The sequence below is a fragment of the Hyperoodon ampullatus genome, assembly GCF_949752795.1.
Source record: "Hyperoodon ampullatus genome assembly, chromosome: 3".
In the NCBI taxonomy this organism is placed as follows: Eukaryota; Metazoa; Chordata; class Mammalia; order Artiodactyla; family Ziphiidae; genus Hyperoodon; species Hyperoodon ampullatus.
In genome coordinates this window covers 140,021,421-140,044,048 of record NC_136916.1, presented here as the reverse complement: position 1 = coordinate 140,044,048, position 22,628 = coordinate 140,021,421, and the positions used below count along the sequence as shown (strand labels likewise).

Genomic DNA, 22,628 nt, shown 5'->3' with positions numbered 1-22,628 from the left:
AAGCTGTGCCCTAAGGCAGCAGCAACGTGCCAGCTCAAGCTGAGCCCCGGCCTAGGAGCCAAATTGACAAGGCAAGGCTCCCACAGACAAAGAGAACAGACCTGAGCTTCTAAAATACAGCCCACACCGTGATGCCATAGATCCTGAAATTTCAACATTAAAAAAATCTATTTCTCATGGATAAAACAGCTCTTTCAGCATCTTTTAAAATACGCAGGCACACCTAAGAGGGGTAGAGTGCTAAGATAGCGATCATTATCATTTTAGTGTGAATTAGTCCATGAATTCACTGTCTTCCTTATTAGCAAGTGTTCCTGGAGAGAGGAGCTCACTGGGCATCTTACTGGAGTAAGAAACAGTGGAAGGCAGAAAACAGGAAGGACTAACTTAGAGGGGAGGTGGAATTACCAAAGATGAACTCGGCCTGCCTCACCATTTTACTCAGGGTCACCTTCAAAAGGAATATAATTGCAATGACCTGGTAAGAACTCACCCCAAATAACACTTGACATTCCTTTCTTCTTATCACTATAACTAATAAATTAATATTGGGTTGGCCAAAAAGTTCGTTTGTAACACAGAAAACCCGAACAAACTTTTTGGCCAACCCAATACCATGAGAATACCGAGGAGTATTCCAGAGCCACTGTTCTGATGTTTCTAGTGTAAAATTAAGGAAGATAAAAACTTAATAAAATTTAGTCCTAGAGAGCTGGTTTAACTCTAAAAAAAGATGTCATGTAACAACAATGGCACCATCAGACCTGGTCTAACATGCATGGCCTTACTCCACTGGTCCCTTGTCACTCGGTGCAAAAACGTAGTTCAGCACATTCAGAATCTCACTCACTCCTCATTCACACCTCTATTCTCACTGCTGGGCTTGTCTATACTATGGCTGTACCCATGTTCCGTGTGCTGTAAGAATGTTCTATCAGCAATGTTCTGTAATATTACATTATATTTTATTTGACCGAGTTATGAGCAGACTCATTTTTCCCACAAATCCTGTATGTTCAAGATACCAAGCCAAACCAAAAGACCTGTGAGCAGGCAGAAGACCCCCAAACTATAATCTGGACAGTTTTTTCATGTTCAAGTATCCCAAGTTTCTGCTAATTTCAAAAGATAAGATGTGACAATTGAGACAACAACTTGAAAAATGTTCACATGAAGACAATTTGCCCACATGAATGACAAGGGTTGGCTGAGACGAGAGAAAACCACTTCTCAAAGGTGTCATCAATGTGCAAAATGCCAACACCAAACAGACAAACCATGAAGCCACACATTTACAGATATTTGCAAGGATTTTAGTTAACAGTGGAGTAGCTTGTAATGGACTAATCTTTCCACCAAAAACAATTAAGATATTTAGAAATACATTCTAAAACAATTAATTGGAAACACTGGAGGGCCACCAGAAAAGAGACAGAGATTAGAGGGAATTTGATATGCAACTTAAAACCACAAGATATCATTTCATAGCCACCAGCATGTCTAAAATTAAAGAGAATGACCATACCAAGTGTTGCAGAGGATACAGAGTAACTGGAACTCTTATACATTGCTGGTGGGAATATAAGAATACAACCACTTTGGAAAACCATTTTGAAAGTTTCTTATAAAGTTAAACATGTATCTACTCTATTATCCAGCAATTCCACTGCTAGGTATTTACCCAAGAAAAATCAAAGTGTAATGTATGTATAAGAATGTTTATGGGAGCATTCTTTATAATAACCCCAAACAGGGAAAACTCCAAAATGTCCATCAAGATGAGAATAAGCAAACAAAATTGCACTACATTTGTGTAATAGAATACCCAGCAGTAAAAAGGAACAGAATACTAATATACACAATGACATGAATGGGTCTCACAGAAATTATGCTGAGCAAAAGAAATCAGACACAAAAGAGAACATGCTATGTAGTTCCATTTATATGAACTTCCAGAATAGACAAAATTAACCTATGGTGAAGAAACAAAGCAAAACATTGCATTTACTGCCTCTGGCAGCAGGGGATTAACTGGGAGAGGACACAGGGAACTTTCAGAGGGATGAAAATGTTCTATGTCTTGGATTGGAGCACTAGTTGCACAGTTGTATGCATTTGTCAAAACCAAACTCTTCACTTCTGATCTATTCATTTCTCTGTATATAAATTTTACCTCAATTTTTTAAATATGGGGAATGGGAGATGGAGGTAGAGCAAGGGGGAGAGGAACAGAATACCTTAAAGGACAGAACGAGATAAAGATTCTAAGGAAGAGAACACAACCCTTAAATTTTCAATACACTCCTAGGGCAAACTAAAAGGTTGGTCCAAAGCCAAAAATCTAAAAAACAGTTTAATAGACATGAACCAAAAGAGGCAAGAACCTCTTGAACTAAGAACTAAGATGATGATGAATAAAAACAAAAACTCCGTGAGTATGTTAAACAAAACACAAGATTACCAGAGTTAGCAAATATATTTAACCTGGCAACCCAAACCAATAGACCATTAGACAACAAAACACCAACCAGCCTGGTTTATACAGTCAATTTTTAAAGCGTCTTTGACGAAATGCTCTTTTTATATGCTCCATGATACAAATTCCTACTGAGTATGAACTAAGAGTACACAAATACCAGAAACCACCCCAAATTCATTCTTACCTTCAGTGAAACTTCCTGTTAGGGTTATTACAACAAAAACTTTCCCTTCCGGCTCCAGATCCACCTAGAAAGAGAGAAAAAAAATTGCATGTTATATGCTAGTTTTGAAGTATTTTTTTGTGGGCCTCAAATAATTCTTGACAGAGAGGCCTCAATGCACAAATCACAGCCATAAATCAGATCTATGCTTTTCACTGAACAGTAGAGGGGCAGGAAACAAGTGACAGCACAAGAAACTGTAAAGGATGAAAAGCAGATCTAAACGAAACCACGCGATGTTTTCCCTCTCTCGAATGTCTTCCTCTTCCATTGTGGCTCTTTGTGATATGGATGAGCAACCACACATGTGGTCACTGTTTCTGAGACACGCCTAACTGATGTGCACCATTTGTAAGAACAATATTTTACTAAACCACGTGGCAAGTGAGTGAACTAGAGAAATAAAGGCAATGAACCAATGTGCCGTGGTCAACTGCGTACCTTTAGTTTGAGGAAGTAAAGAGTTTGAATGGAAGAGTGCTGTCTCTGTCTACACCATTTCCACCTGAGTGCAGTTCATCTTCAGGGAGCACCAGGGGAGGCAGTACGTGTGCTGTGCATTCACTACACTCGACTGTTCATGGGAACATCAACGTTCCTTCAAGTTCTTATCTACGAGCTGAGAAAACGAGACAGATGTTCTGCCAACGAGGCAGCTGTACGTCTTCTCACTAGAGCCTGTCCTCTGCACACACTCCTGTCTCCCAAAGACCTTCACACAGCATGGCCCCAGGATGGGGCAGCACCCTCCATATCTGCTCTGACCACACTGGCCCAGGTAGGCAGGCTCTGCCCTCTTCATGCTAACCTTGAACTACCCATGAACACCTCTAAGCCATGGATTCTGAGGTTCTTTGGGGCTCTGATACATACATTTACAATTGTCCTTAAATAAAATCCTGTCAGGTTTAGCCTATGGCTTCAGCTCTGCCTTTGACCTTTTGTCTAAGAGAGGGAGGTTCAGAGAATCTGAGTATAGATATGGATGGCCTTTTGGGTAGAATATTAAATTTAAATAAGCTGCAAATCATATGGTACAACGTCCAAACTAGACCAGGACACGGACTCCAGTCTGACTGCCGCAGCAGCTCTGCACTCTGGGCAAGGTCTTTAACCATGCCCAGCTTCACTGCTCCCATCTCCAAGTCCATGATGTCATTATTCAGCATTTCTGACATGGCTTCTGTCAGACAATCTCAAAGAGCCTTAACAGTACTATTTATTGTTTGTATTGTATCTATAGGTGACCAATACCGAAGAAAAGAAATGCACTGACCTTACCCTAGAGCTCACCACCACCTGTTTTTAAGTACTACACCCTGTTGCTACTTCTTCAAAATAAAAGATGCCTGTTTTATACTGACTGGGAGAGCTTCATCTATATAACAGCCAATTCTTATAAACCCTGCCTTTTTCTGCATTCAGTCTGTTATCAGTGTGGTTACCACACCGTAACTCACTCCAGTGTTCAGATCAGCTTCTTGCATCACGACTACTAACTTAACAATATCCCCTTAACTATCTTAACACCACTTGTGAACCTTTATAGAACAGTTCTGAAAACAGAGCTCTCTGGAGAGATGACTAAACAGGATGTCAGTCTCTAATTGTCTCCACTCTCTGCCTTGACTTGTTTCAAGTCAAAAATATTTTATTTTTAAAAGCCACTCCCTCATCTTCAATATAAAAGCCTGGCAGAGCCACATACATGCACACACATTCGACCTCATAACATCAACTGCTGCTGGCACAGCAGGAGCTGCTGCCAGCCTCCAAACTGCCAGGCCACCTCCGAGATCCAACCCATAAACTCCCTCCAACACTGCCCGAGGGCCCACAAAGAAGGCCACGCCACCACATGGTCAGGAGCTGCTCTGACAGACAGCAGGAGACTCCAGCACTTAGAATCAGGAGCTCTCACAGTGCAACAGGTTTGATCCTCATTTTTGACCCAAGTCACCATCACGGTGGAAAAGCCAGACTCAAATGCCATCTGTAAGCCTAGTCCATCTAAGACCTCTGACCTTAGAACAGGGTTTTACCAACTGCAGGTCGAGACTCACTAGTGAGACATGAAAACCATGTAGTGGGCTGCACACAACAGGGATTTTTAACTAGAATAAAGTGGAACAGAAAATATGAACACGCCAAATAGTAAGGAAAAGTACCACACCATGAAAATTCTGTTTGCAGTTTTATACGCGTGAGAATGGTATACTGGGTTTTAGTGTAAAATGGCTTCCTTACTGTATCACAGAGAAACAGTTTGAAAATGCGGCCCTCGAGGTTATCTGCTTCACCTGTACAGTGCTGATGGCTTGGCATCTATACATGGTGGTGGCTGCTTAGACACCTCCAGGGACAGCCAACTCACTACCACCACAGCTGGCGTCTTTCATTCCTGTACCCCAGAGAAGATCCTTCTCTAACAGCAGAAATGCAGTGACCAATAGCTTCCATTCATTGACCCTAGCTTTGTCCCCTACTGCTGTAGTGCATACTTTAGCTCTACAGATTCTGGGAAGAGCACTTCAGCTTTACTAGAGAACCACCCTGCCCTCATATTAGTCCATGGCTCAGCTGAGAGTCTACCCCTGGTTCCAGAGTGGACATGTGACCCAGGCTTGCCAAACTGAGCACTGAATTCCCTCGGCCAAGATGAGGGGCCTGGAGCTGGCCTATGCCCTACATGTGGCCATCTGAGTAATTGCTCCTCCCTACCCTCAATCACTGGTGCAGGTTTGGGCCCCAAATCCAAGTAGGTCCAATCAGGAATCCTGGATCTACAAGGAAGAAGTACGATCTCACTCCTGCTGAACTGTAATCTGGAAGGACATACACTTGGGAGTGTCTGGCACCATTCTTACTACCACACTGGGCTGGAGAATGAAGTCAATAAAGAAGGGAGAGCTGAGAGACTGAAAGAGACCAGGTCGTGATGTCATTTAAAGCCTTAGATCAAGCCCTGCTTGATTCTTCTGGAGTTTCAGTTATTTGAGCCCATAACTTCCTTTTGCTTCAGCCAGTTTGAGTAGGGTTTTCTATCACTTGCACCCCAAAAGCCTTATCCAAATTGGCAGCCAAAGAGAATAAGTCATACTTGTAAAGACAATCGTCACCTCCCCTCTACACTTTCTAACATCCATGCCATCTCCCGCAATCTGTCCCCCTGCCTCTCTCTGGCACTGAAACAGCTCCTGTAACCCTTGTCACATCCCACGGTCAGATCCAAAGTTGTGTCCGTCTTCCCCTCAGCTGACCCCTCTGCCGTATCTGATGCTCTCGCCCACTTCCTCCTTCATGAATCTCTCGTGAAACCCTGCTGCTCCTGAGTCCTCTTTTCCTTCCACTGGAAGATTCACACTCACGATTTCAAAACCCACCTGAGATTCTTTGGGGGTAGGAGTAGGAGAAGAAACAAACAAATCAGAACCTCCAAGAGGGTGTAGTCACATTCATTTCCTAAGTCTCAAGCACACACTTTATTCCCAAACCTATATATGCACCTTTTCTGAAAGTCTCCATCTCAGTGTCTAAGACAAGACCCTTTAATTCAACATGTCCAGAGTCCAAAGTCTTATCATGTACCCCCAAATGAATCCCCCATTTCCCCAGCAGCCCAGGCTCCTCACTGTGTGCATATAACCCTACCAGATCCCACCAAGTCCACTTTCTGAACCTCTCTTAAACCCTCCCCTTCCTCTCCACTCCTCCTGCCCTGCCTCACCTTGCCTCTTGCAGGGGCCTTCTAGCTGGTTTCCGTCTCCAGACTCACAATCCATGAGCTGCTACCACTGACATTTCAAAAATGAAAATCTGGGGCTTCCCTGGTGGCGCAGTGGTTGAGAGTCTGCCTGCTGATGCAGCGGATACGGGTTCGTGCCCTGGTCCAGGAAGATCCCACGTGCTGCGGAGCAGCTAGGCCCACGAGCCGTGGCCGCTGAGCCTGCGTGTCCGGAGCCTGTGCTCCGCAACGGGAGAGGCCACAACAGTGAGGGGCCCGTGTACCGCAAAAAAAAAAAAAAAGAAAATCTGACCATGTGACTTTCTAACTTAAAATCCTTCAATGTGTCCTCTCCCTTCTATGATAACAGCCAAACTCCTTAGCAGGGCACACAGCCCCACATGCTGTGTCCTTACCATCCCAAACACATACAACCCGTATCTCAGCATCTATAAATTATTTGTAGACTCTTCAGGGAGGCATATTATTTCATTTATAACCTTAGAGATCAACAAAATGTATTATGGGTCAGACAGCATAATGGAGAATGTAGTTAAAATGATGAAAAATATACATTACCTATCTGAAGCTTATTGCCTAGTGATTTGAGGCATGCAATCTTTATACCTAGAAAATCCTTCTCTTTTTAACCTTTCAAACTCCTATTTGTCTATCGAGAATCAACTCAAAACTCACTTTTTACAGGAAGACCTTCCGAGACCTCTTTTAGACAGGTGGGCAACTCCACACCATTACAGAAACCATTGCTGGAACCCCCTCGTGTTGTAGCCACTATGCCCTGGTCCCTTAGGACCCTGACTTGCACATAAGAGGACTGAAATGGTTTTGTGAGTGAGTAAATTAACAAACAAGCAAGGATACTCCAAGTAGCTTCATAGAGGACATGGTTTTCTCCTCCTTCACCATTCTGATTGGTTTCCTCCAGATATGCTCCAGTTTCTCCACACTCCCATGAAAGAGTGAACATCAGCCTGCAGGTGCACCAGATATTAACAGGGCAAAGCAACGTTATCACCAGCTTTGATTTCAGCAGTGACAACAGTGCCCTTTAGTGATGCGGCTACAGACTTCATGAACACTTTGAGAAGCCCCAGTGACCCAGCTTGAGTTTGCCATCAGCTAAAACCTTTGCATCTTTTCTACATGCTGTAAGGCTCTGCTTCTCACATCCTGTGCAGTGCTTAGGCCCCAAATCCTAAGAGCTCCATATTTTTTCTGCAGAATTTCAGCTGGTTGCTCTGGGCTCCAAGGCTCACTAGATCCCAAATCCAGTCACTCAGTCACTCTCCTTGTCAGCTTTATGGCCTTCCAAATCAGGGCCTGGGTTACCCTGTCATCATGTGAGGCACTTACAGAATGTCCACCATGACAGGGCTGAGGCCAGAGTGCCATGGAGATCCCACATAGAAATGGATGTATTGTGCATTCTTTCTGTAACAGTCATTCAGGGAGAAGTGACTATGCTAAGCCCTCTTTCCTAGAGACCACTTCTATTAGTGAGGAGGGCAACTCCTGGGCCCTTGTCAAAACTCAGAAAGCAATGGCCTTTAAAAGTGACATTCTGACACACAAATAGATAAATCACCAAAACTCAGTGTAAACAAATGGTGCTGTAACTGGATGTCCATATACACAATAGTGAACTTCAACTCACACACTGTAACTTATACAAAAATTAACTCAAAATGGATCAGAGACCTAAATGTAAAACCTAACACTTTAATACTTCAAGAAAAATACATCAGAGAAAATCTTTGGAACCTTGGATTAGGTAAATATTTCTTAGATATAAAACCAAAAGCACAATCCATGAAAAAACAAACTGACAAACTGGACTTCATCTAAATTAAAATGTCTGCTCTTTGAAAGACACAGTCAAGAGAATGAAAGACAGGCCACAGATCAGGAGAAAATAGTGTAATTTTTTTCTCACTTGTATCCAAATAAAGAACTTGCAAAACTCTATAAGAAAACAACCCAACTTTTAAAAAATGGGCTTCATCACTTCATTTCACCAAAGAAGACATAATATAAAGATGGCAAATAAGTATATAAAAACAAGTTCAGGGCCTCCCTGGTGGCGCAGTGGTTGAGAGTCCGCCTGCCGATGCAGGGGATACGGGTTCGTGCCCCGGTCTGGGAGGATCCCATATGCCGCGGAGCGGCTGGGCCCGTGAGCCATGGCTGCTGAGCCTGCGCATCCGGAGCCTGTGCTCCGCAACGGGAGAGGCCACAACAGTGAGAGGCCCGCGTACCACAAAAAAAAAAAAAAAAAAAAAAAAAAAAAAAAACAAGTTCAACCTCATTAGTCATTAGAGAAATGCAAATTAAAACCACAATGCAATAACAATACCTACCTATTATGAGGGCTAACACTAAAATGTCTGACCATACTAAATGTAAGGATGTGGAGCAACTGGAATTCCCATATGTTGCTGATGGGACTACAAAATGGAACTATCACTTTGGAAACAGTTCGACATTTTCTTAAATTGTTACACATACACCTCCCATTTGATCCAGCCATTCAACTCTTAGGTATTCAACCAAGAATAAAGCAAGCATATGTTCAAAAATATGTATGCAAATGCTCAAGGTGCTTTTTAAAGAATATGGTATAGCCATACAATGGACTAGTATTCAACAATAAAAAGAATAAACTATTGATGCATGCAACAACATGGAAAAATAGTAAATGAAAGAAGCCAAACACAAAAGAGAACACTCTGCCTAGAAAAAGAGAGACAACGTATAGTTTTACCTGACTGTAAACATATAGTTTCTATAGCAGCAGAAAACATCAGTGGTTGCCTGGGGATGGGTAAGGGAAATAAGACGGGTGGTAGAGAGGGATTAAAAAGGGGCAGGAGAGTACCAAGACAATGAAATGGAGAAAGAGTACTCTTTTCAACAAATGGTGCTGGGACAACTGGATTCCACATGCAAAAGAATAAAAGCAGACCTCTACCTCACACCATATATAAACATGAACTCAAAATGGATCATAGACCTAAAAAGTAAGAGCTAAAACTATAAAACTCTTAGAAGAAAATAGAGGAATAAATTTTCCTGACTTTGGGTTAGGCAACGGTTTCTTAGATATGACATCAAAATTACAAGTGACAAAAAAATGATAAATTGGACTACATCAAAATTTAAAACTTCTGTGGTATAAAAACAAACAAGTGTCTATCTCTCTCTGCCCAAATGCCCTTTCCAAAGTGCCACTCTCATCAACCTTCCTCCATCCAAGCCTCCAGAGGCTTCCTAGTGCCTTCAGAAGAAAACTCATTCTCCTTTACCTGGCTTTCCAGGGCACCGTGGGCTCCCCACTAATTAACCCAAACCTGTTTTTCAAATTTCCATTCTTTAAACCTGCTCTTCTAGTCAGGTCCATCTCCTCACTATGTCACAGTGACATCTGTGCTCGTGCTGCTGTCTCTACTTAGAAAGCCTTTCTCTCTTCACCTATCCACTCATTCCAACATTGACTGAATGACTCCTAGGGTCAGGATCATTGCCAGGTGCTCAGGATTTCCCAGAGAAGCTCCCTGAGGCTGCAGGTGGAAGAAGCAGCTGAGTGTACCTGGCAAAGATGACGTAGCTACAGAAGCTGAAGGAAGAAACTTTTGCCAGGAAGATCTCACATGCACATCGATCCCTGAAGTCTCAAAATTCCTTTCTCATTATCTTAGTATTTGTTGATACCCTTAACAATTAGATAAAATTTCATAGACTTACATCTCATCACTTGCAGTTAAGTCTGTAAGCTCCTTTCCAGTGGAATCTGACACTTTTTTATTCCCCGAAGGGCCTAGCAGAGCTCCTTGAACCAAGTAAACATTCAAAAAATATCTGTTGATTTGGTCTAATGAGCTGAATTGGAAGGTCATCTGACCACCTCAATTTCATCACCTATAAAATGGGAATGATAGCATTTTATCCTGTAATAAACACTCTGACAGCACTTTGTAAAATAAAAAAGCACTTCAAGATGGCTCCACGGCAAACCAGTAGCATATGGACTACACAGGCCCCCTGCTTAAGGATCATACTCTGCTCGCTTGACGAGCCAACTGATCGCCAGCCCCCCTCCTCCACCACACACCCTGAGCCAGTGTTTCCTTTCCTTTGGCATCATTTTGCAGAAGTTGGGCAAGTCACCTATATCCCTGAGTCGGTCTTCTTGCCCATGAAATGAGAGGATTGTTAAAAAACTTTCTAGCTCTAATGTTCCATGATTCTAAACAGGCTTGGATAAAAGCCTGCAGACAGGACTCAACGGAAACACTCATTTAATTAACTGGTAATAATTTACAACCATTTCCCTTCACAGAAGGCATTAGAATTGATCACAGGCAGGAAACTTCTGGCTACTTAATTTTCATCTCAGCCTGGGATAAGCAAAAGGCCCTAGCATATTAAAAGAAAAAAAAAACAATCCTTTGGGCAAAGGTAGAAGGTTCACCTAAACTCTATGGGCCTCGGGCCAGACATCTGTGATACTCAGATTCTTGGCTAGGTGGATCAGTAACTCTTCTAGGTCTTACTCTAGGGATAAGTAACTAAAGAACTTAAAAACATGATAAAACACTGCACAATTCTCTTCCAGCTAAAACCATCAGACTTAAAAATGAGAGTTCAAATTCTTAAAGGAAAAAAAATTTCTTTATGGAATTGTACCAATAACCAACAAGGAGACGTGTAGCTATGTTCTTTAGTAATAGAAATAACAGTTACTGTGTCTTGAATTCATCAATGTGCAGGAGCCCTGCCGGGTAGGTGCCTGACCTACATTATTTCTCACCTTCACCCCCTGCAAGGTATCACCACCACCATTACAGATGGGAAAATGGAGGCTCCATGAGGTTACGGAATTCACCAGCAGAGAAGGCCAAGCCAAGATACAGACTCAGGGAAGATCCTGCCCCAGTTCCACACCAGCCTCCCTGTAGGCTGCTGTGCCTGCATCTGCCTGCAGGTTTGCCTGATGCCTTCTGTTCCACCCGAACCAGCCTGCCCAAGCCTTGGCATGTTAGGTCAATCGCATCACCCGTCTCCCTGGGAACTTGGGCTAGACTTGTGCCCTCAGCACCTGAGGGTGCTCCCAGCCAAATGCCAAGCCTTGGTGTTTCAGCCTTGCTTCCTCACTGCCAAGGCCAGTGGGAGTGGTATCAGCCTGATGGTGTCGCCTGATGGCTCTTCACAAGGGCATGTGGCAAGTCTATGCTGGGGCTAGCAGAATGCAGCGGGCAGCTCAGGTTCCATTAGTCAGCTGCCTGGAGGACTTGAGTCAGGGTCATGTGCTGCAGACACACAGCGCATCGCTTCGCCATGGGAAGGAGTTTAAAGGAAAAGGGGGTGAATGAGGCAAACCCTATGTCCCTGCTGATTTTCTGTTTTTGCAATCAGACAAGGTTTATGTGTTAAAAGCACACTAAAAAGCACCACAGATTAAAAAAGATCAGAAAAAGAAGATGGCAAAAACTGAACAGAAAGGTGAGACTTATCAAATACGACTGTAGTTTAAAGCGAAGGAAAATACTATCTTTAGTCAGTGATTAAATCCTCATCTTTCTAAGTCTGGACTCTCCATGTGGTCGAAGAGGATGGTAGGGAAAGAGCCCTCGGCTGTGACCACAGCTCTGGTGGCAGGTCATCTGGCTTCTGCACCAAGACAATAAAGGTGGACAACTAGGCTTTTAAGTCCTTTTCATATCTAAGATTCTACAACTCCAAGCCACAAACAGGTTCTGAACTCCACAGAGGAAGTAAAGACTACAGAAGAGTATGCCTCTCACATGCATAAAGCCTCATGGTAACTCTTCCCCACCCCCAGCTAAACATACCCAATCACTGCAAATTTAAACTTAGAGTTATTTCAATTCAGAGCCCATAACCCCTATGTCCTAGTGTAAATAGTGCAACTCCTGGCAAAAGGGGAATTCTTTTGTATTAAAATTAGTTTTTCAAAGTGTCCCTGCCCAAAATGAAAAACCAGGAATAAATAGTCCAGATTGGATATCTCTGAGGACTAAAATACTTTTTCTTTGCCAAGAAGAAGGCTAAGGATAGATAGAAATGGTCTATTGTACAAGTGCTGTGTGTGTGTGTGTGTGTCTCTCAATCTTTGACTCCAATATCCAAGGGATTGAAAATGTCAATTAGATGATGGGATGCCTTAGGCTCTTCAAAACACTCCACTACAATTCCTCCCTCTTTACCTCCTAGGGAGTTCAATTCTGTGCTGGGAGGCCTACCTGACACCTTCTTTGTGAAGGAGGACAGAGGCTCTGAAGGATCTGCCCAGCCCAGGAGATCCAGAGCTGCTGGTACTCCTGATGGACCAAAAAGGGTGGGCTGAGCTCTTCTGGAGTCAAATGCCCACCCTTGCAACCAGCAGAGGACTCTCAGAACAGCACCCTCCAGAACTAAGAGGGCACTTTCTTTCTCTTCCAATAAGGTGTCTGCCCCCCAAGGACCTCATGCCAGAGCAGACCCTAAACTGAGAGAGGAACCATGGTAATTGTGTTCCCTACATCAAAGAACACTTTAAAAGGGCACTTTCAACATGATCTCAATCCTTCTCTCTTCTGTTCCATAGACCCTTCCAAAGAGAACATACTCTGTCCTTGTCAGGATAAGGTATTAAATGAAAGGGACAGGTGGCCTTTGGACTGTGGCTGGAGGTGAGGATTGCCATCCTTGCCCACCCTCCTGCTCAGTGGCCTCACAGCCCCCTTCCTTCTTCACAGCTTCTGTGGGTTGCCTGGGGAGAGCTCTCAGCCCCCCAGTGAGCCTCCTCCTGAGGTGAAGCTCCCACAAGGATGGAGAAATATTAGGAGATGGAGAGTCTAAGTTTTGCCACAGAAGATTTCAGTTTTTTTTTAAAAAAGATATAAACAAATCCAGAATTATTCTACATTGTAATGGAGGAAGAAAGCAAAACCAAAGCAAGGAGTAAGTCAAACTATATATAGCATACTTAAGCATTCAAGAGGTTTGTTTGTTTGTTGTTGTTGTTGTTTTACTATGGCATTCTTTTCAGCATTGAATTGAGGTCTTTTTGTTTTCCAAGTGGCATGCGGGATTAGTTCCCCAACCAGGGATCGAACCCACTCCCCCTGCAGTGGAAGAACGGAGTCTTAACCACTAGACAGCCAGGGAAGTCCCTCAAGATGTTTTATAGATGTGTCTACTTAATTTCTCATTGCTCAGACTCTTGGTCACCTTTAGATAACTGTGAATCTGAAGGAACATTAGAAAATACATCAAGCCCAAGGTCTCTCCCAAGGGTTATCTTGTGAAACTTTCACTCCTTTTGGCCTTCCAGAGGGAAGGAAAGAGGAAAGCTTTGCCAAAATGGACATGGGTGCCCTACCTAGAAATACAGGTAGCAGTTTTCCAGGTGGGCCAGGGAAGGAGAGACAGAGCAGAAGTATGTGCAAATGCACAGAGGACTATTAGGGTTGCGTATGGTGGAATGCAGGCGGTGTAAATGAGATGGGTCAGAAACTAGGCTGGAGAGAAAAAGCTATCAGGTCAACAGTGGCCTCCTGGCACCCTGGAAGGCTAGCTCTTATCCCAGGGCAATGGGGAGCCACTGAGGGGTTTCAATCTGCAAAGTTTCAGGATTATACCAACATGACAGAGCCCTACAGACAGGGTGTTGGGATTATAAGGGGAGAGAAGCTGGTGGTAGGGATACATATTCAAAGGCTATTCTGTTGGTCTTAGCAAAGGCTGCAGGTGACCTGAGTTAAGCCAGCAGCAGAGGGGGATGGAGAGGGGGAGGCAGGCGGGGGAAGACAGGGGAGGGAGCAGCATCTGTACTTTGTAATCAGAGGTGGGGTAGAAGGTAAAAGAGAAGTGGTCACAGAGAGTCACCAGGCCAATGACAATCTTGGTGGCATTAAATGAGATAGAGACTCTAAAGGGATAAGCTGATCTGGAGGAAAGGTAGAAAGTTCAATGTATGACCATTACCCATGTCATCTGAGCATCTACTGGGCCACCCTGAACAGCTTCTTAAAGTTTAGATGGAGAACTAGGAACACCACAAAGATAGAAAATACAACCCAGTACAGTCTCAGTGGAACAGGTAAGAGCAACATCAAAAGCACTATTCAGATCAAGAAAAGGAGTAATCAGATGACATGATACTATACATAGAAAATCCTAAAGACGCCACCAGAAAAATACTAGAGTTCATCAATGAATTTGGTAAAGTTGCAGGATACAAAATTAATATACAGAAGTCTGTTGCATTTCTACACACTAACGAAATACCAGAATGGGAAATTAAGGAAACAGTTCCATTTACCATCACATCAAAAACAATAAAATACCTAGAAATAAACCTACCTAAGGTGGCAAAAGACTTGTACTCTAAAAACTATAAGATGCTGATGAAAGAAACTGCAGACAACACAAACAGATGGAAAGATACCAATATTGTTAAAACGACCATACTACCCAAGGCAGTCCACAGATTCAATTCAATCCCTATCAAATTACCAATGGCATTTTTCACAGAAATGAAAATGGAAACACAAAAGACCCCAAACAGACAAAACAATCTTGTGAAAGAAGAACGGAGCCAGAGGAATCACACTCTCTGACTTCAGACTACACTATAAAGCTATAGTCATCAAACCAGGATGGTACTGGCACAAAAAAAGACACACAGATCAATGGGATAAAACACTCAGAAATAAACCCGTGCACTTATGGTCAATTAATCTATGACAAAGGCAAGAATATACAATGGAGAAAAGACAGTCTCTTCAATAAATAGTGCTGGTAAAACTGGACAGCTACTTGTAAAAAAATGAAATTAGAACATTCTCTTATACCATACACAAAAATAAACTCAAAATGGACTAAAGACCTGAATGTAAGACCAGATACTCTAAAATTCCTAGAGGAAAACATAGGCAGAACATTCTTTGACATAAATCACAGCAATATTTCTTTGGATCCGTCTCCTAGAGTAATGGAAATAAAAGCAAAAATAAACAAATGGGACCTAATTAAACTTAAAAGCTTTTGCACAGCAAAGGAAACCATAAATAAAACAAAAAGACAACCTACAGAATGGGAGAAAATAGTTGCAAACGATGCTACAATTAAGGGCTTAATTTCCAAAATATACAAACAGCTCAATATCAAAAAAATTAAACAACCCAATCAAAAAATGGGCAGAAGACCTAAATAGACATTTCTCCAAAGAAGACATACAGCTGACAACCAGCATATGAAAAGATGCTCAGCTTTGATAATTATTAGAGAAATGCAAATCAAAACTACAATGAGGTATCACTTCACACTGGCCAAAATGGCCATCATCAAAATGTCCACAAATAATAAATACTGGAGAGGGTGTAGAGAAAAGGGAAACCTCCTACACTGTTGGTGGGAATGTAAACTGGTGCAGGCACTACGGATGTTCTTTAAAAAACTAAAAATAGAGTTACCATATGATCCAGCAATCCCACTCCTGGGCATATATCTGGAGAAGACAATAATTGGAAAAGATACATGCACCCCAATGTTCACAGCAGCACCGTTAACAATAGCCAAGACATGGAAGCAACGTAAATGTCCACTGACAAATGAATGGATAAAGAAAATGTGGTGTGTGTGTGTGTGTATGTATACATACACACACACACACACACACACACACACACACAATGGAATATTATTTGGCCATAAAAAAGAATGAAATAATGCCACTTATAGCAACATGGATGGACCTAGAGATTATCATACTAAGTGAAGTGAGTCACACAAAGACGAATATCATATGTTATCACATATGTGGAATCTAAAAAAATGATAAAAATGAACTTCTTTACAAAACAGAAATGGACTCACATACACAGAAAACAAACTTATGGTCACCAAAGGGGAAAGGGGGGAGGAATAAATTAAGAGTTTGGGATTAATATATGCACATTTACTATATATAAAATAGATAAACAACAAGGGCCTACCATATAGCACAGGGAACTATATTCAAGATCTTTTAATAACCTATAATAGAAAAGAATAAATATGTATATATATATAAATTTATATATTTATAACTGAATAACTTTGCTGTACACTTGAAACTAACACAACATTTTAAGTCAACTATACTTCAATTAAAAAAAGAAATAGAGGGGCTTCCCTGGTGGCGCAGTGTTTGAGAGTCCACCTGCCGATGCAGGGGACATGGGTTCATGCCCCGGCCCGGGAAGATCCCACATGCCGCAGAGCAGCTGGGCCCGTGGGCCATGGCCGCTGAGCCTGCGCGTCCAGAGCCTGTGCTCTGCAATGAGAGAGGCCACAACAGTGAAAGGCCCGTGTACCGCAAAAAAAAAAAAAAAAAAAGAAAGAAAGAAATAGAGCAGAAGCAAGAAGAACTACAATCCTGCAGCCTGTGGAACAAAAATCACATTCACAGAAAGACAGACAAGATGAAAAGGCAGAGGGCTATGTACCAGAGGAAGGAACAAGATAAACAGAAAAACAACTAAATGAAGTGGAGATAGGCAACTTTCCAGAAAAAGAATTCAGAATAATGATAGTGAAGATGATCCAGGACCTCGGAAAAAGAATGGAGGCAAAGATCGAGAAGATGCAAGAAATGTTTAACAAAGACCTAGAAGAGATAAAGAACAAACAAACAGAGATGAACAATACAATAACTGAAATGAAAAATACACTAGAAGGAATCAATAGCAGAATAACTGAGGCAGAAGAACGGATAAGTGATCTGGAAGACATAATGGTGGAATTCACTGCTGCAGAACAGAATAAAGAAAAAAGAATGAAAAGAAATGAAGACAGCCTAAGAGACCTCTGGGACAACATTAAACGCAATAACATTCGCATTATACGGGTCCCAGAAGGAGAAGAGACAGAGAAAGGACCAGAGAAAATATTTGAAGAGATTATAGTCGAAAACTTCCCTAACATGGGAAAGGAAATAGCCACACAAGTCCAGGAAGTGCAGCGAGTCCCATACAGGATAAATCCAAGGAGAAACATGCCAAGACACATAGTAACCAAATAGGCAAAAATTAAAGACAAAGAAAAAATACTGAAAGCAACAAGGGAAAAATGACAAATGACAAATAATATACAAGGGAACTCCCATAACGTTAACAGCTGATTTCACAGCAGAAACTCTACAAGCCAGAAGACAGTGGCATGATATACTTAAAGTGATGAAAGGGAAGAACCTACAACCTACAACCAAGATAAGTGACCGGGAAGACATAATGGTGGAATTCTACCTGGCAAGGATCTCATTCAGATTTGATGGAGAAATCAGAAGCTTTACAGACAAGCAAAGGCTAAGAGAATTCAGCACCACCAAACCAGCTCTACAACAAATGTTAAAGGAACTTCTCTAAGTGGGAAACACAAGACAAGGACCTAAAAACCCAGAACAATTAAGAAAATGGTCATAGGAACCTACATATCGATAATTACCTTAAACGTGAATGGATTAAATGCTCCAACCAAAAGACACAGACGTGCTGAATGGATACAAAAACAAGACCCATCTATATGCTGTCTACAAGAGACCCACTTCAGACCTAGGGACACATACAGACTGAAAGTGAGGGGATGGAGAAAGATATTCCATGCAAATGGAAATCAAAAGAAAGCTGGAGTAGCAATACTCATATCAGATAAAATAGACTTTAAAATAATGTTACAAGAGACAAGGAAGGACACTACATAATGATCAAGGGATCAATCCAAGAAGAAGATATAACAATTATAAATACATATGCACCCAACATAGGAGCACCTCAATACATAAGGCAACTGCTAACAGCTATAAAAGAGAAAATCAACAGTAACGCAATAATAGTGGGGGACTTTAACACCTCACTTACACCAATGGACAGATCATTCAAAATGAAAATAAATAAGGAAACAGAAGCTTTAAATGACACAATAGACCAGATAGATTTAATTGATATTTATAGGACATTCCATCCAACAACAGCAGATTACACTTTCTTCTCAAGTGCTCACAGAACATTCTCCAGGATAGATCACATCTTGGGTCACAAATCACCCCTCAGTAAATTTTAAAAAACTGAAATCATATCAAGCATCTTTTCTGACCACAACACTATGAGATTAGAAATTAATTACAGGGAAAAAACCATAAAAAACACAAACACATGGAGGCTAAACATTATGTTATGAAATAACCAAGAGATCACTGAAGAAATCAAAGAGGAAATCAAAAAATACCTACAGACAAATGACAATGAAAACACGACGTGCCAAAACCTATGGGATGCAGCAAAAGCAGTTCTAAGATGGAAGTTTATAGCTATACAAGCCTACCTCAAAAAACAAGAAAAGTCTCAAATAAACAATCTAACCTTACACCTAAAGGAACTAGAGAAAGAAGAACAAACAAAACCCAAAGTTAGCAGAAGGAAAGAAATCATAAAGATCAGAGCAGAAATAAATGAAATAGAAACAAAGAAAACAATAGCAAAGATGAATAAAACTAAAAGCTGGTTCGTTGAGAAGATAAACAACACTGATAAACCATTAGCCAGACTCATCAAGAAAAAGAGGGAGAGGACTCAAATCAGTAAAATTAGAAATGAAAAAGGAGAAGTTACAAAAGACACTGCAGAAATACAAAGCATCCTAAGAGACTACTACAAGCAATTCTATGCCAATAAAATGGACAAACTGGAAGAAATGATCAAATTCTTAGAAAGGTATAACCTTCCAAGACTGAACCAGGAAGAAACAGAAAATATGAACAGACCAATCAGAAGTAATGAAATTGAAACTGATTAAAAATCTTCCAACAAACAAAAGTCCAGGACCAGATGGCTTCACAGGTGAATTCTATCAAACATTTAGAGGGCTTCCCTGGTGGCACAGTGGTTGAGAATCTGCCTGCCAATGCAGAGGACACGGGTTCGAGCCCTAGTCCAGGAAGATCCCACATGCCGCGGAGCAACTGGGCCCGTGAGCCACAATTACTGAGCCTGCGCGTCTGGAGCCTGTGCTCTGCAACAAGGGAGGCCGCAATAGTGAGAGCCCTGTGCACCACGATGAAGAGTGGCCCCTGCTTGCCACAACTAGAGAAAGCCCTCGCACAGAAACGAAGACCCAACACAGCCAAAAATAAAAATAAATAAATAAAATTTTAAAAGTGACTCTCATAGGCTGTCTTAAAAAATAAATAGTGAATGCTTTAAAAAAAAAAAAAACATTTAGAGAAGAGCTAACACCCATCCTTCTCAAACTCTTCCAAAAAGTTGCAGAAAAAGGAACACTCCCAAACTCATTCTATGAGGTCACCATCACCCTGATAACAAAAACCAGACAAAGATACTACAAAAAAAGAAAATTACAGACCAACATCACTGATGAATATAGATGCAAAAATCCTCAACAAAATACTAGCAAACAGAATCCAACAACACGTTAAAAGGATCATACACCACGATCAAGTGGGATTTATCCCAGGGATGCAAGGATTCTTCAATATACGCAAATCAATCAATGTGATACACCATATTAACAAATTGAAGAATAAAAACCATATGATCATCTCAGTAGATGCAGAAAAAGATTTTGACAAAATTCAACACCCATTTATGATAAAAACTCTCCAGAAAGTGGGCATAGAGGGAACCTACCTCAACATAATAAAGGCCATATACGACAAACCCACAGCAAACATCATTTTCAATGGTGGAAAACTGAAAGCATTTCCTCTAAGATCAGGAACGAGACATGGATGTCCACTCTCACCACTATCATTCAACATAGTTTTGGAAGTCCTAGCCACGGTAATCAGAGAAAAAAAGAAATAAAAGGAATACAAATTGGAAAAGAAGTAAAACTGTCACTGTTTGTAGATGACATGATACTATACATACAGAATCCTAAAAATGCTACCAGAAAACTACTAGAGCTAATCAATGAATTTGGTAAAGTAGCAGGATACAAAATTAAGGCACAGAAATCTCTTGCATTCCTATACACTAATGATGAAAAATCTGAAAGAGAAATTATGGAAATACTCCCATTTACCATTGCAACAAAAAGAATAAAATATCTAGGAATAAACCTACCTAAGGAGACAAAAGACCTGTATGCAGAAAACTATAAGACACTGATGAAAGAAATTAAAGATGGTGCCAACAGATGGAGAGATACACCATGTTCTCAGATTGGAAGAATCAATATTGTGAAAATGACTATACTACCCAAAGCAATCGACAGATTCAATGCAATCCCTATCAAATTACCAATGGCATTTTTTTTACAGAACTAGAACAAAAAATCTTAAAATTTGTATGGAGACTCAAAAGACCGCAAATAGCCAAATCAGTCTTGAGGGAAAAAATTGGAGCTGGAAGAATCAGATTCCCTGACTTCAGACTATACTACAAAGCTACAGTAATCAAGACAATATGGTAGTGGCACAAAAACAGAAATATTGATCAATGGAACAGGATAGAAAGCCCAGAGATAAACCCACACACCTATGGTCAGCTAATCTATGACAAAGGAGGCAAGGATATGCAATGGAGAAAAGACAGTCTCTTCAATAAGTGGTGCTGGAAAAACTGGACAGCTACATGTAAAAGAATGAAGTTAGAACACTCCCTAATACCATACACAAAAATAAATTCAAAATGGATTAGAGACCTAATCCATCCAAATGAAAGACCGGACACTATAAAACTTTTAGAGGAAAACATAGGAAGAACACTCTTTCACATAAATCACAGCAAGATATTATTTGATCCACCTCCTAGTGTAATGGAAATAAAAACAAAAATAAACAAATGGGACCTAATGAAACTTCAAAGCTTTTGCACAGCAAAGGAAACCATAAACAAAATGAAAAGACAATCCTCAGAATGGGAGAAAATACTTGCAAATGAATCAACGGACAAAGGATTAATCTCCAAAATATATAAACAGCTCATGCAGCTCAATCTTAAAAAAACAAAGAATCCAATCAAAAAATGGGCAGAAGACCTAACTGGACATTTCTCCAAGGAAGACATACAGATGGCCACGAAGCACAGGAAAAGCTGTTCAACATCACTAATTATTAGAGAAATGCAAATCAAAACTACAATGAGGTATCACCGCACACCAGTTAGAATGGGCATCATCATAAAATCTACAAACAACAAATGCTGGAGAGGGTGTGGAGAAAGGAGAACCCTCTTGCACTGTTGGTGGGAATGTAAATTGATACAGCCACTATGGAGAACAGTAACGAGGTTCCTTAAAAAACTAAAAATAGAATTACCATATGATCCAGCAATCCCACTACTAGACATATACCCGGAGAAAACCATAATTCAAAAAGACACATGCACCCCAATGTTCACTGCAGCACTATTTACAATAGCCAGGTCATGGAAGCAACCTAAATGCCCATCGACAGATGAATGGATAAAGATGTGGCACATATATACAATGGAATATTACTCAGCCATAAAAAGGAACGAAATTGGGTCACTTGTTGAGATGTGGATGGATCTAGAGACTGTCATACACAGTGAAGTAAGTAAGAAAGAGAAAAACAAATATCGTATATTAACGCATATATGTGGAACCTAGAAAAATGGTACAGATGAACTGGTTTGCAGGGCAGAAATTGAGACACAGATGTAGAGAACAAACGTATGGACACCAAGGGGGGAAAGTGGCAGCGGGGTGGGGGTGGGGGTGTGATGAATTGGGCGATTGGGATTGACATGTATACACTGATGTGTATAAAATTGATGACTAATAAGACCCTGTTGTATAAAAAAATAAATAAAACTAAATTTAAAAAAAGAAGCAATCGCTGGTCTAGGGCAGAGCTTCACCTGAGTTGAGGCCCGAAGGCAAGTTTCAATAAGCAGGAAGAGACCCTTGTGAGTCAGGAGCACATCATGAGCAGAGATCGATCCAGTATCAGAACACAAACTAAACCAGCGTGAATGAAGAAGTGTCCATACAGAGGAGCAAGAGAGAAGGTTAGAGGCAAAACTGAAGAAAGAGCTGCACTTAGAGAATTTTAACCTTATTAAAGGTGAGACACTAGAGGTTTTTTTGTTGGGTTTTTTTTGCGGTACGCGGGCCTCTCACTGTTGTGGCTTCTCCCGTTGCGGAGCACAGGCTCC

General features: G+C 41.2%; 1 protein-coding gene across 1 annotated transcript in view; it reads right to left on the bottom strand.

The window, feature by feature from the left end:
• The window catches only part of PRKCH (protein kinase C eta), a gene marked incomplete at both ends in the record, with an annotated part of 225,295 nt that overhangs the window by 150,351 nt on the left and 52,316 nt on the right, over nt 1-22,628 (bottom strand). The window contains one exon of the mRNA XM_079701199.1: nt 2,664-2,727. Within this exon, the coding sequence (XP_079557325.1) occupies nt 2,664-2,727 (64 nt within the window). The remainder of the gene's footprint in view (nt 1-2,663; nt 2,728-22,628) is intronic.